The sequence below is a fragment of the Geotrypetes seraphini genome, chromosome 3 (assembly GCF_902459505.1).
Source record: "Geotrypetes seraphini chromosome 3, aGeoSer1.1, whole genome shotgun sequence".
NCBI lineage: Eukaryota > Metazoa > Chordata > Amphibia > Gymnophiona > Dermophiidae > Geotrypetes > Geotrypetes seraphini.
In genome coordinates, this window is record NC_047086.1 from 120,862,549 (window position 1) to 120,876,472 (window position 13,924).

Sequence of the window (13,924 nt, forward strand, 5' to 3'; positions counted from 1 at the left end):
CTCTTTCTTTCCCTGCGAGATCCCACATGCCTATCTCAGGCCCTTTTGAATTCAAACACAGTCTCCGTCTCCACCACGTCTTTTGCATTGTTGCCTGAGTATGAAAGTTTACAAATACAAATCTATTTTATATGAATTCACATCATAAAAGTGGACTTTTGCATAAAATTGTTTTGGAAGTTTTGCACATTTGTGGGTATATCACTATTTTCTTTTTTTTTTTTTTTTCTTTTTTCCAAGTTTTATAACTTTATTAAGCCAATCAAAACACAATACACTATTTTCTGTAGAAAGCCTATTGTTAAATACTGGCTTAGCAGTTTAATACATCTAATTTTTGATGTACCATGCTAAGCATAATATACGGTAGTAGGGGATGCTTAAGAGTACATTAAGGAATGCAACCGTTTTTCATGCTTTCTTTTGTATTATATAGAATTCTCTATGTTACTCTTCCTATCAAATGTTATATTTTTTGTATTTGTCTGTTTTTTTACCTGTTTGTTGCATTGATTCCTGTGAAAGAGCATTCTATAGTTTATAGTTAGTTCACAGTTCATGTTTATTTGATATACTGCTAATTAATTAATAATTTCGTAGAGGTTGTGTGTATGTGTGAGAGAGAGAGAAAGGCAGGTACATTATTAACAATAAAGGATAGAGTAGAAAGTAATGTTGGTATTTATCTGTTAAATAACGAATAATCAAAAAATGAGGGGACACAATTCAAATAGCAATTACATAAAAAATAGTATGTGAATACTATATGATTTTACAGATCTCTTCCTACTACAGGAGTGGTCCCTTAATAATTAAATAACTCAGAGCAGTCTCAAAGGCTTGACAAGAATAGAGTGCAGCCTTAATCTCTTGTCATTTATGCTACTATGTTACTGTGATTTAATATGTCTATGGCGCTCTCTGGGGTTATGATAATTTCTACAAAAATTACACAGGCAAAAAAAAAATCATTTTCTTGGTACCTTGAGATTTTTGACCTGTTCCTGGGGTTATTTGGGGCGCTGATTCATATAATTGCATTGGACAAACTGCATCAGTTTCTTAGATATGGTTGAATGTATTACTTTTATTTACCGCTATTTAAAAAATCTCTTCTGCAGAAACATGAACTTTGGGCAAAAAAAGATTGGCCTCCGAGGGAATATATGGTGGCTAGAGGACAAAATGCAATCAATGAAACTTTGGTAGCACTAGATAGAATCATACTGCCACCACTACATATAAAGCTAGGCCTGATGAAACAATTTGTAAAGGCTTTGAAAAAAGACAGTTCATACATTGAATACATAGAGGGGCACAATCATATCATACGTCTAAGTCTGATTTGGGCGTGTGGCACTAGACGCCCAAAGTCAGCAGTGGGAAAATGCCCATTTTCGAAAAATACATCTAGAATTTAAAAAAAAAAAATTATATCTGTACATCCAGGATATTGCTTGTCTAAGACAAGATCTATCTTTATACCACATTTTCAACCACACACCCAGAACAAGACCATTTGGACATGGGAGGGGCCAATCTTATAATAGACTGGTCACCCAGACATGGCAACAGAGGAGTGAGGCACCTTACAGGACACTTTTGTGAACTTCACAAAAAGGGTGCCACAGAACTCCCTTATAGGTTATGGTGAGCCCCCCCTCCCCATACCCACAAAACCCACTATATCTACCTGTCTACAACTCCAATAGCCCTTATGGCTGCATGTGACACCTATATGGCAGTAGTATAGGATTTGGGGGGGGTTTGGTGGGTGCACATGTTCCACCATAAATGTAGTGGTTTATGGACCTGGATCCTCCTCTCTATGATTCACTAGCCTACCCAGCAGGCTATTTAAGACACCTGTATGCAGCTCTACTAGGCTTTCCTAAACCAGGTGCTGATGTTCTGGAGATAGGTATGTACTTTTTTATTGTGATCTTTGTGGGGGGAGTTTGTGTGGGTCTTCACTTTGTCTCTGCAGAGGTTATCTGGTTACTTTGGATACATTTTTGGCACTTATATCTGGTTTTAAATCATCTAAGTCACAACATATAAGTTCCATCCAGGATATCTAATAAAACATTCAATTATCCGTTCAGGACAACTAAGTCTAGGTCCGCCCACATCCCGCCCACATGCTGCCCTAACTACTCCTCCATATATGCCCCTTTCAGCTCTGGGCACACTGCGGTATTCAGAAGCATAAAAAGTCCCACAACACGTCCAGAAAGTCAGTTTGATTATCTGTCTTTCAGGTCATCCAAGTCCAACTTGGGCAGGGTTTTAGACGTGTTTAAGTTTTGATTATGAGCCCTATAGCGCATATGTTACCTGGACTTTCCATGGAAAAACTGAAGACAGGAATTTTTGATGGTCCACAGATCAGACAACTTATAAATGACCCACATTCCATGGCATCAATGAATGAAATTGAATCATGTACCTAGTCTTCATTTGTTCTTGTTGTGAAAAACTTTCTTGGCAACATGAAGGCAGACAACTACACACAATTAGCAGAAGATATACTCTTCCATTTCAACAGGCTTGGCTGTAACATGAGTGTTAAAATCCATTATCTGCACAGTCACTTAGATTGCTTTCCAGAGAACCTTGTTGACTTAAGCAAAGAGCAAGGTGAAAGATTTCACCAAGACATAAACAAAATGGAAGACAGATACCAAGGAAGATGGGATGCACACATGATGGCAGACTTATGAAATCTTATTCGAGATTATCCTGGCAGATCCACTCTCGGAAGTCTTACAAAAAGAGTTTCTTAAGTGTCGAATGACTGGAAAGTTTGTATCATAAACTTGTGCTTTTGGTATGAAATAAAGTACATTTTCATGTTGTACACATGCAGGCCTTCGGTGAATTGGGCAGCGCTGGCGCTTTACTGCATAGGGAAGTCAGCAGGCAGGTGCCTCTCTTCCTCCTCAGTGTGCCGTGGCACACTTGGAATCTCAGGAGGCACACAGTTTGAGATACACTGATTTAAACACTACGGGGCTCATAATAAAAAAAAAAAACCATCTACAAAGTGGCATAAATGGGTACTTGGACGATCAAAAAGCCTGATCGTCCAAGTACCCATAATCAAAGCTGGTTTTAGACTTATCTAAAACCAGCTTAAGACTTTCCCCTGCCTCTAAACGCATAGAGTGAAAAAAGGCGTTTTTAGAGGGGGGGGAAGTGCGGGAGGTGGGCCGACCTAGACATAGGCGCACAGCAGGTATAACCAAAAGTTTAGGCAGGTTGTCTAGTCGGCACTTATACGTTTTGACTTAGACCAAGTCAAAACAAGTATAAGTGCCGAAAAAGGGCGCACTGAGCTGATCGCTGCAGCTTAGTGGCCCCAGAAACCTGCCTACCGCCTACTGCAACTATCGCTGCAGGAGAGATGACTCATCTCCCCTGCCGGCGATCCTCACCCCGAAGTGCCGCAGTTCAGAGGGGGGTGGGCGATCACCATCGCAGCAGGAGAGATGAGCCATCTCTCCTGCAGCAATCAGCCCTCCCCCGCGATTCGATCCGGGCATGAGAAAACCCAAGCCCTCCTGGCCCCGCTGATCTGATCAGGCAAGAGGGAGCCCAAGCCCTCTTGCAGCACCAACTGCGACCCTCCCCAATGAAGATCTGGGCAGGAGGGAGCCCAACGCTCCTGCCCAGGCGAACCCACTACCCCCACTAAGATACGGGCAGGAGGGATCCCAGGCCCTCCTGCCCTCAAGGCACCCCCCTCCCATGATCACCCCCCCCCGCTGACCCCTTGACCCCCCCACCTCAATCCCCCTCCCCACAGGAGGGGCCTAAGGCTACTGGGCTGATTCCGGTTGGGCAGGGTTTGAGGCGCCTGGGCCAATCAGGCCCTAAGGCCAGCCATTTGTTTAATGCCTGGCCTGCTGGACGGACAGGCTTGGGACCTGTCCGTCCAGACATCTTTTACAGGTACGGGGAGGGGGATTGGGTGTGTGGGGGGGTTGAGGAGTCGGCAGGGGAGGGCGATCGTGGGAGGGGGGCGCATCAAGGACAGGAGGGCCTGGGATCCCTCCTGCCCGTATCTTAGTGAAGGTGGGGGGTAGGGGGTTCACCTGGGCAGGAGGGGTTGGGCTCCCTCCTGCCCAGATCTTCGTTAGGGAGGGTCGCAGCTGGCGGGGTAAGAGGGCTTGGGCTCCCTCTTGCCCCAATCTTCATTGGGGAGGGTCGTGGCTGGCGGGGCAAGAGGGATTGGGCTCCCTCTTGCCCTGATCGGATCGGCGGGGCCAGGAGGGCTTGGGCTCTCTCCTGGCCCGATGTTGTCGGGGGGGGGGGTGGATTCTGTAACCAGTGTTGTTTTTGACAGACACTGGTTACAGAATCCAGCTTTTAGGCGAAAGACCGGCTCCTCCTTCGCCTAAAAGCTCTTGTGTTGGGCGTTTGGGACTTAGGCTTTTTTTAGGGTGATATGTTGTTAGTGTAGACGTAGTGGTGGTCTGAGCATTTATACAGGTGAACGTAGATGCAGGCCATTATCAAAAAAACTTCCTTTTGTCCTTTTTTTATAATAATGGACATTTTCCCTGCTTCTACTTTCAACATTTAAGGCCTTAGGCCAAAAGGGGACTTGGACATTTTTTTTTTATTATGCCCCTCCACATTAAAATATCCTGATTTTTTTAATGGGTGAGCAGAGTGAAGAGTGGCATATGGCACATGTTTTGTATCTCAAAAACTTGAGCTGATAAGAGAAAGCTGGTGACATTTTTGGAATCAGCGGGTCAAATATACCCAGAAACAGGTCTAACATTTGAGACACCAAAATGAGCATTGGCCAGAGTTATCAAATGAGCCCGAACTTGGAGAATAGATAAAAAGTGCCCCGGCACCTTTTCCTGTTGAAAAAGACCTTGATCTAACAAAAGTGAGATTTTTTTTTCAGTAAGGTCAATGATGAACAGCACTAAAGAATTCATGGATAGTAGGAATCTTGGCTTATCACCATGTGTCTGAATCACCCTATTTCAGTATCAATATGTAGGGCACCATCAATGCAACATTTAAATTGAAATAACAACACTTACATTGATCATATTAGGCAGATCACCAGTCATGGAGGTCCACGAAAGGCTGTAGATATTATGGTAACAAGTGCTTAGATCTTTGAGGACAGTGAAATCACTGGAATTGATGTATTGGGCAGTAAAATTATCAGAGTTGCCCTGCAGGAGCATCTTGAGGTGGTAGGAAGAGATGTTCACTGGAACTCCTAAAAGAGAAATATAAAGTTGATGTGGAAAGGCACACGGAAGTGTGCCAAGCAAAACAAAAAAAAAATCGCACACATTTATGAGAGTCTAATTCTCTCAAATATTTCATTTTCAAATGCCTCTTCAAAATCCTAGCAAATGCCATGTTCTATACTATATGTATCAAATAAATATATTAAAGATAGCTCATATTAGACTACTGTAATATTGTTTATCTGGGATCTCATAACAAAATTCTTAATAGACTCAGAATAATACAGAATAACATAACATAAGTTTATTTTTCTATACCGCCTTAATCAGAAGAATTCTAGGCGGTTTCCACAAAAGAGAAAAACTGGACAATCAGTGAAATACAAAATAGTAAAAAATGAATACAACCTGTCGTATTAAAAAGACATTAAAAATTTAAAATTGATAGGATAAGATTAATTGTGTTAAAAAAATTAAGATAAAAGCACAGATTAAGAAATGAATTTATCAAATAATACTGTCTTGGTTTCTTTTTTAAAAGCGCCATAGGACAACATGTTCCACTGATATAGTTACCCAACCAGGACTGTTTGCTTCCTTGAAAAACAAGCATCCTATCTAAATAAGACCTGAGTTTACAGCCTAAAATCTTCGGGTAAGCAAATAGGTTGCAGTTCCTGGTTATCTGCACAAAATGAGATAGCAGGAAAGGTAGGTGCAAGTCCCCAAACTGACTTGAAACAGAGGCATGAGATTTTAAACATTACTCGTGCCTCCACTGGCAACCAGTGCAGTGATCGGTAATAAGGACTGATATGATCACTTTTCTTTAGTCCGAATATCAAACGAACAGCCATGTTCTGCACTATTCTTAATTTTTTCACAACTTTCTTCAGTGCGCCCAAGTAGACAATATCACAGTAGTCCAATATGGATAATACCATTGCCTGTACCAACAGTCTAAAAGCTAAGAAATCAAATAATTTTTGATGGTCTTTAACTTCCATAATACAAAAAAGCACTTTTTTACCACCAAATTTGTGTGCTCTACCAAAGTTAAAATTGGATAGTCATGACCATTTGGACTTGCTAAAAAGATTTTTGTCTTTTCTGTATTCAATTCTAGTTTAAAATTAGTTGTCTGTTGTTCTAATTCAGACATAATATAAGAAATTTGTTCTAAAATTTCTTTTGTTATGTTATTCAAAGGAATTAAAATGGAAATATCATCAGCATATATGTAAAAGATTAAATTTAGCTTCTGCAGGAAATGTATATATTAAATAGTGTGGGTGATAACGGGGAGTCTTGAGGTACCCCTGAAGGATTACTCCAGGAATGGGAGTATTTTCCATCACTCACCACTCGATAGGATCTTTTTTTCAAAAAAACCCTGAAACCAATTCCAGATTCTTCCCAAGTGCCCCATTTCATCTAAGCAGTGTCTTAAAAAAACATGATCATGTAATCCCTTATTATTTAAAGTTCCATTGGTTGCCATTTGAGGCTAGAGTTTTGTTTAAATTTGGCTGTATCTGTTTTTAAAGTTTTATTTGGACTGACTCCAACCTACCTCTCTTCCCACTTTGAATTTTTTAATTCATATAAGAATACACGATAAACTTACTGACTTATGTTTCCATCGGTAAGGGCATGTCGTTATAAGAGATTATTAGGAAAATCCTTTGCATTTCAGGCTAGTGCAATTAATTCATGAGGGAATATGCTTATTCCCCAAGCTCAGTCTCATTATTTATTTAGGAAAGTTCTTAAAACTTATCTTTTTGATAAATATGTGACTTAATTGCCATTTTGTATTTTCTGTTTGTGAAGTTCTTTCTTGCTGTAAACTGCCTTGAACTAATGGTTTGGCGGTATATAAGAATAAATTATTATTATTATTATTATTATATTATTATATGATTAGTGGTGTAGTGAGGGTGTAGCCCAGTGCAGTGGCACTCCCCCCCCCTGCCTTCTTCTCTGCCCCCCCCACTCCTTCCCTGCCCCTCCCCACCACATGTGCATGCCCCTCCCCATACCTCTTTAAAATCCCTGGCACGAGCAGCAGCACCAACTTGCTGCCCATGCTGGCTCTTCCTCTAATGTCACTTCCTAGGTGCGAGACCCGGAAGTGACATCAGAGAGAGAGATCAGATGCCTGCTTGAACTGGTGAAGAACTAAAGGTATGGTGTGGGGAAGTGAAGGTGCGCTTGCAGTGGGAGGGAGAGTGTGAAGGAGCAGAAGGTGGGGGCGGGGAGGAGGAGAGGTGCCGGCTCTCCCACCAAGATGGTCCTCGGGATAGACTGCTCCTCCTTACTACACCATTGCTCATGATATTGTACACGAATAAAACCCCAAACTAACTTTATTATGCAATATGATTCTTTTCAATCTAGCCCAGGCGCAAACTGACTGAATATTCGGCCCAAGTTAACCACAGGATTGCCAACCGATTAACTCGTGTCTCAGCAGCTAACTTAGACTTTTCAGTGGCAATTAATCAGTTATCACTGCTGAAAATGCCTGGTTAGTGCTGAAAAACAAGCTGATGATTCTGGGGTTGTGACCGCTTAAATCCCAATATTCAGAATTAAGGCGACCTGTATTAGTGGGCAGAAAAAAAGCCATATAAAAAGCAGATCTCTCTTTCCTGTTAAGCTTTGGCCAATTAGGTCTAAATATCACCTTAATTAGCTATGCACTAGCCAGCATTGAAAAACCCAGATATTTAATGGCACTCACTGCAAATGGCCCATCACTGAATATGCAGGATTATCACCAGTGGTGGGCAAAGTGCTGCCCACCACCGACTGAATATTGGCAGATATGCCCTGATTCTATAAAGTCTGCCTAAATATAGGCACCGATATCTGCACCGATTCTATATAACTTAGGCACCCATTATAGAATCATGTTTAATATTGCCTGGGTGCTTAGGTGGTGGTTAGCATCCTAACATTTACACACACCATATTTATGCCAGGGTTTTACTCACCCAAAGTTAGGTGCTGATATTGGAACCTAATGGTATCTAATTCACGCAAAGAGGTGCCTAACTTGAACACATGCCCATGATCCAATCCCTAACCACGCCCACTTTTAGTGTAGGTACTTTGGGCTAGGCATCTACTTTTTATAGAATCAAGTTTTTCAAATTAAGCACTTACCTTTTAATTAAGTCCAATTAAAGCAGATTTTAAGGTGTTGAGTGCTAATATTGGCACCAATTACTGTATATACTTGAATATAAGACAATCTGAATATAAGTCGAGGTACTCTCTTCCCCCCAAAAAAGGAGAAAAAAAAAAAAAAAAAAAGGTTGCCTCGAATATAAGCCGGGGGGGGTGGGGTGTGTGTGTTAATATTCATCTGCCCTGCCCTACCAGGCTCTGCACCCAGCCCCCCTCACTCCCTGCCAGGCTCTGCACCCAGCCTCCCTCACTCCCTGCCCTGACAGGCTATCCACTCTGTCTCCCCTCACTCCCTGCCAGGCTCTGTACTCTGTTCCACCTCCCTGCACTGCAACCTGTCCCCCCCTCTCTCCCGATGTCCTGCAGGCCTCCACTGAGCCAGCCGTATGACCTGGTGGTGCAGTGGTAGGCCGGGACAGGAGGGATCCCTCCCGTCTCATGTCCTGGCCGACTCTGATAATTTTTGTACCTCTCACCTCCCTCCATGTACCTTTTTGATTCCCTAGTGTTCAAGCAGTATACCAGGCACGAGCGAGCTTTTTGAGCTCCTGCCCTGCCCTGAACCTCTCCCTGAATGACTGCCACCAGTTCTCATGAGTCCCGTGTGTGGCGGAGGAACAGCTTTCAGAAGGGAGAGGGATACCTCCAGGTCCAAATCCCCAGGATCTCTTCTTAGCGGAGATGACGCGGATCACCCTATGGTCTCAACAAGGGAACTGGAGGTGCTGGCAGCGAAGTCCAAGATTGAAAGTTGTGCCGAGGAAGACATCCTATTCTCCAAAGGGTCAACTCGGACATTCCCCTTGTGCTTTGAATGCGGCATAAAATTTGCTCTCAGAGTCGCTTCTAGTAACGCCAGCCATCTTGGACCTCCCCTCCAAGACTCCCCTTTTCACTAGTTTTTTGTACAGTATTACAGCTATCCCTTTGATTGTTCATTTTGGGAATCAGTTCAGTTTGAAATAAAGCCCCTGAAGTAGGTCATGCACTGAAACATGTACTCCTGGGCAAAACATTTGAAAATTCTGTGAAAGTTTTTTGAATTTTTTGCAGAATTCTATATTGTTTATTTCTAGCATTTACACATCCTCAGATTCTATAGAGTGCTCAAATATGGGCATGGAACACAGATGTGGGCATAAACTAATTTCTCAATTAGGTACTAATGATCAATAATTGGAATAAATTGGCACTTAATTGCCATTAATTAGGAGTTACCTATGCATCTGCATGTGCACCTAAATTTCATTGAAACATAAAACCAATAGGAGGAAATATTTTTTCACTCATAGAATAGTTAAGCTCTGGAATGCATTGCCAGAGGATGTTGTAAGAGTGGTTAATGTACCTGGATTTAAAAAAGGTTTGGACAAGTTCCTGGAGGAAAAGTCTATAGTCTGCTGTTGAGACAGACTTAGGGGAAGCCACTGCTTGCCTTGGATCGGTGACATGGTATGCTGCTGCTATTTGGGTTTTTGCCACTTGTGACTTGGATTGGCCTCCACGAAGATGAGATACTGGGCTAGATGAGCCATTGGTCTGACCCAGTAAGGCTATTCTTATGTTTCTATGAAAATTTTTAACAAGGTGCCTGCAGAGCATTATTTCATTGTGTCAAAACATTAAAAGTAGCAGACTTGATAAGATTGTTTTTTATGTGGATGGGAGGAGATGAACCTAATTCTGGAGAGAGGTATGGAATATACAATGGCTAATTCAAGAATAAACCATCTAGGTGGATTAGGTAAATCAGAAGGGTGTAGCCATTTGGAAGCTTGTTTAAGCAAGAAGACCTTATGGTATAGGTCAGGGGTCTGCAACCTTTAAGACATAAAGAGCCACTTGGACCCGTTTTCGAAAAGAAAAAAAAACTTGGAGCCGCAAAACCATTATAAAACAAATCTAACACTGCATATATTGTTTCTTATCTTAATGCTATATACAGAATCACTAAATTGAAAATAAAATCATTTTTCCTACCTTTGCTATTTGGTGATTTCATGAGTCTCTGGTTGCACTTTCTTCTTCTGACTGTGCATCCAATCTTTCTTCCTTTCTTTCAGCCTCCTGTATGTTTCCTCTCCTCCAGACCTCATTCTCTCCCCCAACTTTTTCTTTCTGTCTCCCTGTTCCCCCTTCTTTCTGTCTCCGTGCCGTCCCCCAAGCCACTCGGTTTGCTGCCACCGCAATCGGGGAACAGCCCCCAAGCCACCGCCGTCCCAAGCTTTCCCTGCAGAAGTGTTGCGCTGACCAGCATTCCGCTCCCTGACGTCAATTCTGACGTAGGAGAGGAAGTTCTGGGCCAACAAGGCATTTCTCCTCATTCCATCCAGCCTGAGCCCCATCTCTCCTTGATCCAGCATTTCCCTTCTGTGTCTGTCAGAATTACCATTCCACCTATTTTCCAGCATCACCCTTCTTTGTGTCCATCTCACCTATATCCCTATCTCACCACTTTTTCAGAATCTTCATTTGTCTCTGTCCTTATCTTTACGCCATGTTCACCATTTGCCCTTTCAATGTCTTTATCTCCCCCCACACACTTTTTCAGCATTACTTCTATGTCTCTATTTCACCTCCTCTTCATGTCCCCTCTGTATCTCTATCCTTATTCAGTAGGTCCTGCTTACCCTTTCTCTTCTTTGTGTCACTATCTCCATTTTCAGCTTTCCCCCCTTTTCCTTTGTTACTGCACCCTGTAGCTAGAATCTTTCCACCCTCCCTCCACTCCGGCCCAGCCCAGTATGAAATATTTCCTTTTGTTTTCCTCCCCTCTCTCTTTCTCTCTCTCTTCTCCTCCCTCACCCACGAGTCCTGCATCTGGCCCTCTCCCTTCTACCTGCACCTGGCAACACCCCCCTGCTCCGCGGCTCTCTTCAGCAACTCGTCAGCAGCAGTGATCAAGACAAGCTGCCGACATCGAGGCCTTCCCTCTACGAGTCCCACCTTTGTGGAAAAAGGAAGTTGAAACAAGCGGGACTCGCAGAGGGTAGGCCCCGACGTCAGAAGCTTGTGTCGATCGCTGCTGCTGAGTTGCCGAAGAGAGCCGCGGAGCAGGGGATGTGGCCGGAAGCAGGTAGAAGGGAGAGGGAGATAGGAAGGCTGTAGATCTCCGGAGCATGACACCGACCCCGGCCAGGATGATTTCTTTTTCAGGCGTGCACCTTACAAGTCCAGCGTCGCGGCGGGAAATAGCCATGCTGAGCAGTGAGCTCAGCACTACACAGATGAAAGCCTTGCTTGCTGATTGGTCCGGCGGCATGGCGGGGTGGGGCCGCCGGACCAATCAGCAAGCAAGGCTTTCATCTGTGTATGTGCTGAGCTCACTGCTCAGCATGGCTATTTCCCGCCGCGACGCCGGACTTGTAAGCTGCATGCCTGCGTGACACACTACCGGAGCTGCAGCAAAGGTGGAAAAGAGCCGCATGCGGCTCTGGAGCCGCAGGTTGCCGACCCCCGGTATAGGTGAAGATCAGGGAAATTTACCCTACCCATATGTTTGTGGTTTTCAGTTTAGCAGTGGATATTCTAGGGTTTTTTTTATTTCATATAAACTAGAATATTTTGTAGAGATTTATAAAAGGAGGAAAAAAATCATATAGTCAAGTTTCCCCACCAGCTTAAATGAAGGATGATAAAGACAGGATGATAAAGAGTCTCTACCTTTTTGAGTAATTTTATCTAGATTAATTTTAGTGGAGGTATATAATTCTCTAAGAAAAAAATATACCAAGCTATTTTATTGACAAGGTAATCCATTTTAATTGGTAGTTCTCAATATAAAAGAGGATTTAATGGCATCAGTTCTGTTTTGCCCCAATTTATTTTGTACCCTGAGAAGGAAGAACATTTTGAAATTAAAGCAATAAATTCTAGCATGGATGCGTGAGGGTTAATGAGGTACAACAGAATATCATCATCTTATGTCAATATTTTAAACTCTACATTAGAGAGCGTTATACCAGAAATATAAGAGTTCTGTCTGACTGCAGATAGCAAAGGTTCTAGGGCTAAGTTGAAATGCAATGGTGAAATAGGGCAACCTTGCCGAGAGCCTCTATTTAGTAGGAATGGATCTGATAAGTCACCATTTGCAGCAATTTTAGCAGAGGATAAAGCATAGAGCAATTGAACCATTTTCATAAATGAGGATGGGAAGCCAAAATGTGATAGACCACTCCACTCGATCAAAAGCCTTCTCATGATATTTTTTACCCACCTTATGGTATTTCTCTGAAAATTGTTTATATGTTTATTTTACTATATGTCTATTTTTATTTATGTACTTGTTTTTATTATGTGTTCATTTTAATTTATGGGGGGGATGGGGGAGAGGTGAATAGGGAAAAGGGAAGGGGGAGGAAATAGGGGGAGGGTATTGAGAGATGTAATGGGTAATTTGGAAATATATTTTGAAGAAATGAAAGACATTTGATGGAAATATAATGAATTTTAATGTAATGACTATTTTATTGTATTATATTATTGTATATTTACTGAATTTCTTCAATAAAATTTTATAAATTAAATACTGTGCATGGACATTATGTAAACCATTTAGTCTTAAACAGTATATAAATTTTTAAAATAAATAAATAATGAGTCTGATGATCGGACATGATGTATGATATGACAAAATAATCTAGCATTGTCTGTGATGATGTGATTGGGCCAAGAAGTCACTACCCTTCACCTCTTCACTCCCCAGGCATTTATGATCTTATTTTTTGTCAACTCTGATCATCCGGACACTGTTCTAACACCTACACGACCTCCCTGGTTTCACTCACTCTTGGTTCACTTCTCTGGGTTATCAGGCTTCTTCCAAGGGAGTCCTCTGACAACTCTGATATCATTTACTGGTCTCTCTGCTAACCAGTCATGTAGGCCACTTGAAAAATCAGGCCATTTTTTTAGTTGTGTTTGTCCTTAGTGTGTCTAACTTTTTGAACCATTTTCCTCCCCCCAAAAGTTGTCTCATATTTTACCTTACCTGATATCACTGTGTTTGACAGCTGAATTTTAAAAGTTCCTCCAAGGGGTGGAGTTGCATTTTGTAACCTTTCAACTGTCAAGGTCCTACTTCCATTTCCATATTCTACACACTCTGTAAAGTTTCCATTTAATACAGGTTCTTCAGAGGAAAAGACTCTTCTGCAATACAAAACCCATTCATAAGTTTAGACATTTTTCATACCAAGAGAGAAAACAGATGAACAAAATCTCTCCATAAATAAGACACCAACAACAGAAGAGATGGAGTAGACAGCACACCAAATGAATTAATCACCAGTCTCGCTTTATTGGTATGATACAAGTTCAAATCACTCAACACGTGCCGTGTTTCGGCCTACATCTTTTTGTTTAGAAAATGACTTCTAGATGTTTTTGAGCTTAGTGCATCTCTTTTAGTATCGTTTTCGGAAACAAAAATGTTCAAAAGAAAAACGCATAAAAACAAACCATTGGGATGTAGAAGGGCCAGCATTCTTAGTAGACTAGCC

At 42.0% G+C, this 13,924-nt stretch overlaps 1 protein-coding gene across 13 annotated transcripts in view; it reads right to left on the bottom strand.

Moving 5' to 3' along the window:
- PKHD1 (PKHD1 ciliary IPT domain containing fibrocystin/polyductin) overlaps positions 1 to 13,924 on the bottom strand; it is an 800,857-nt gene that overhangs the window by 642,878 nt on the left and 144,055 nt on the right. For all 13 annotated transcript variants that reach the window (XR_004538726.1, XR_004538727.1, XM_033936724.1 and 10 more), the window contains 2 exons: positions 13,414 to 13,574; positions 5,067 to 5,251 (listed from right to left, as the gene is read on the bottom strand). Coding sequence is in view for 11 of the 13 variants with exons in the window: in XM_033936724.1 (XP_033792615.1) it covers positions 5,067 to 5,251; positions 13,414 to 13,574 (346 nt within the window). In the remaining 2 variants the exon portion in view is untranslated. The remainder of the gene's footprint in view (positions 1 to 5,066; positions 5,252 to 13,413; positions 13,575 to 13,924) is intronic.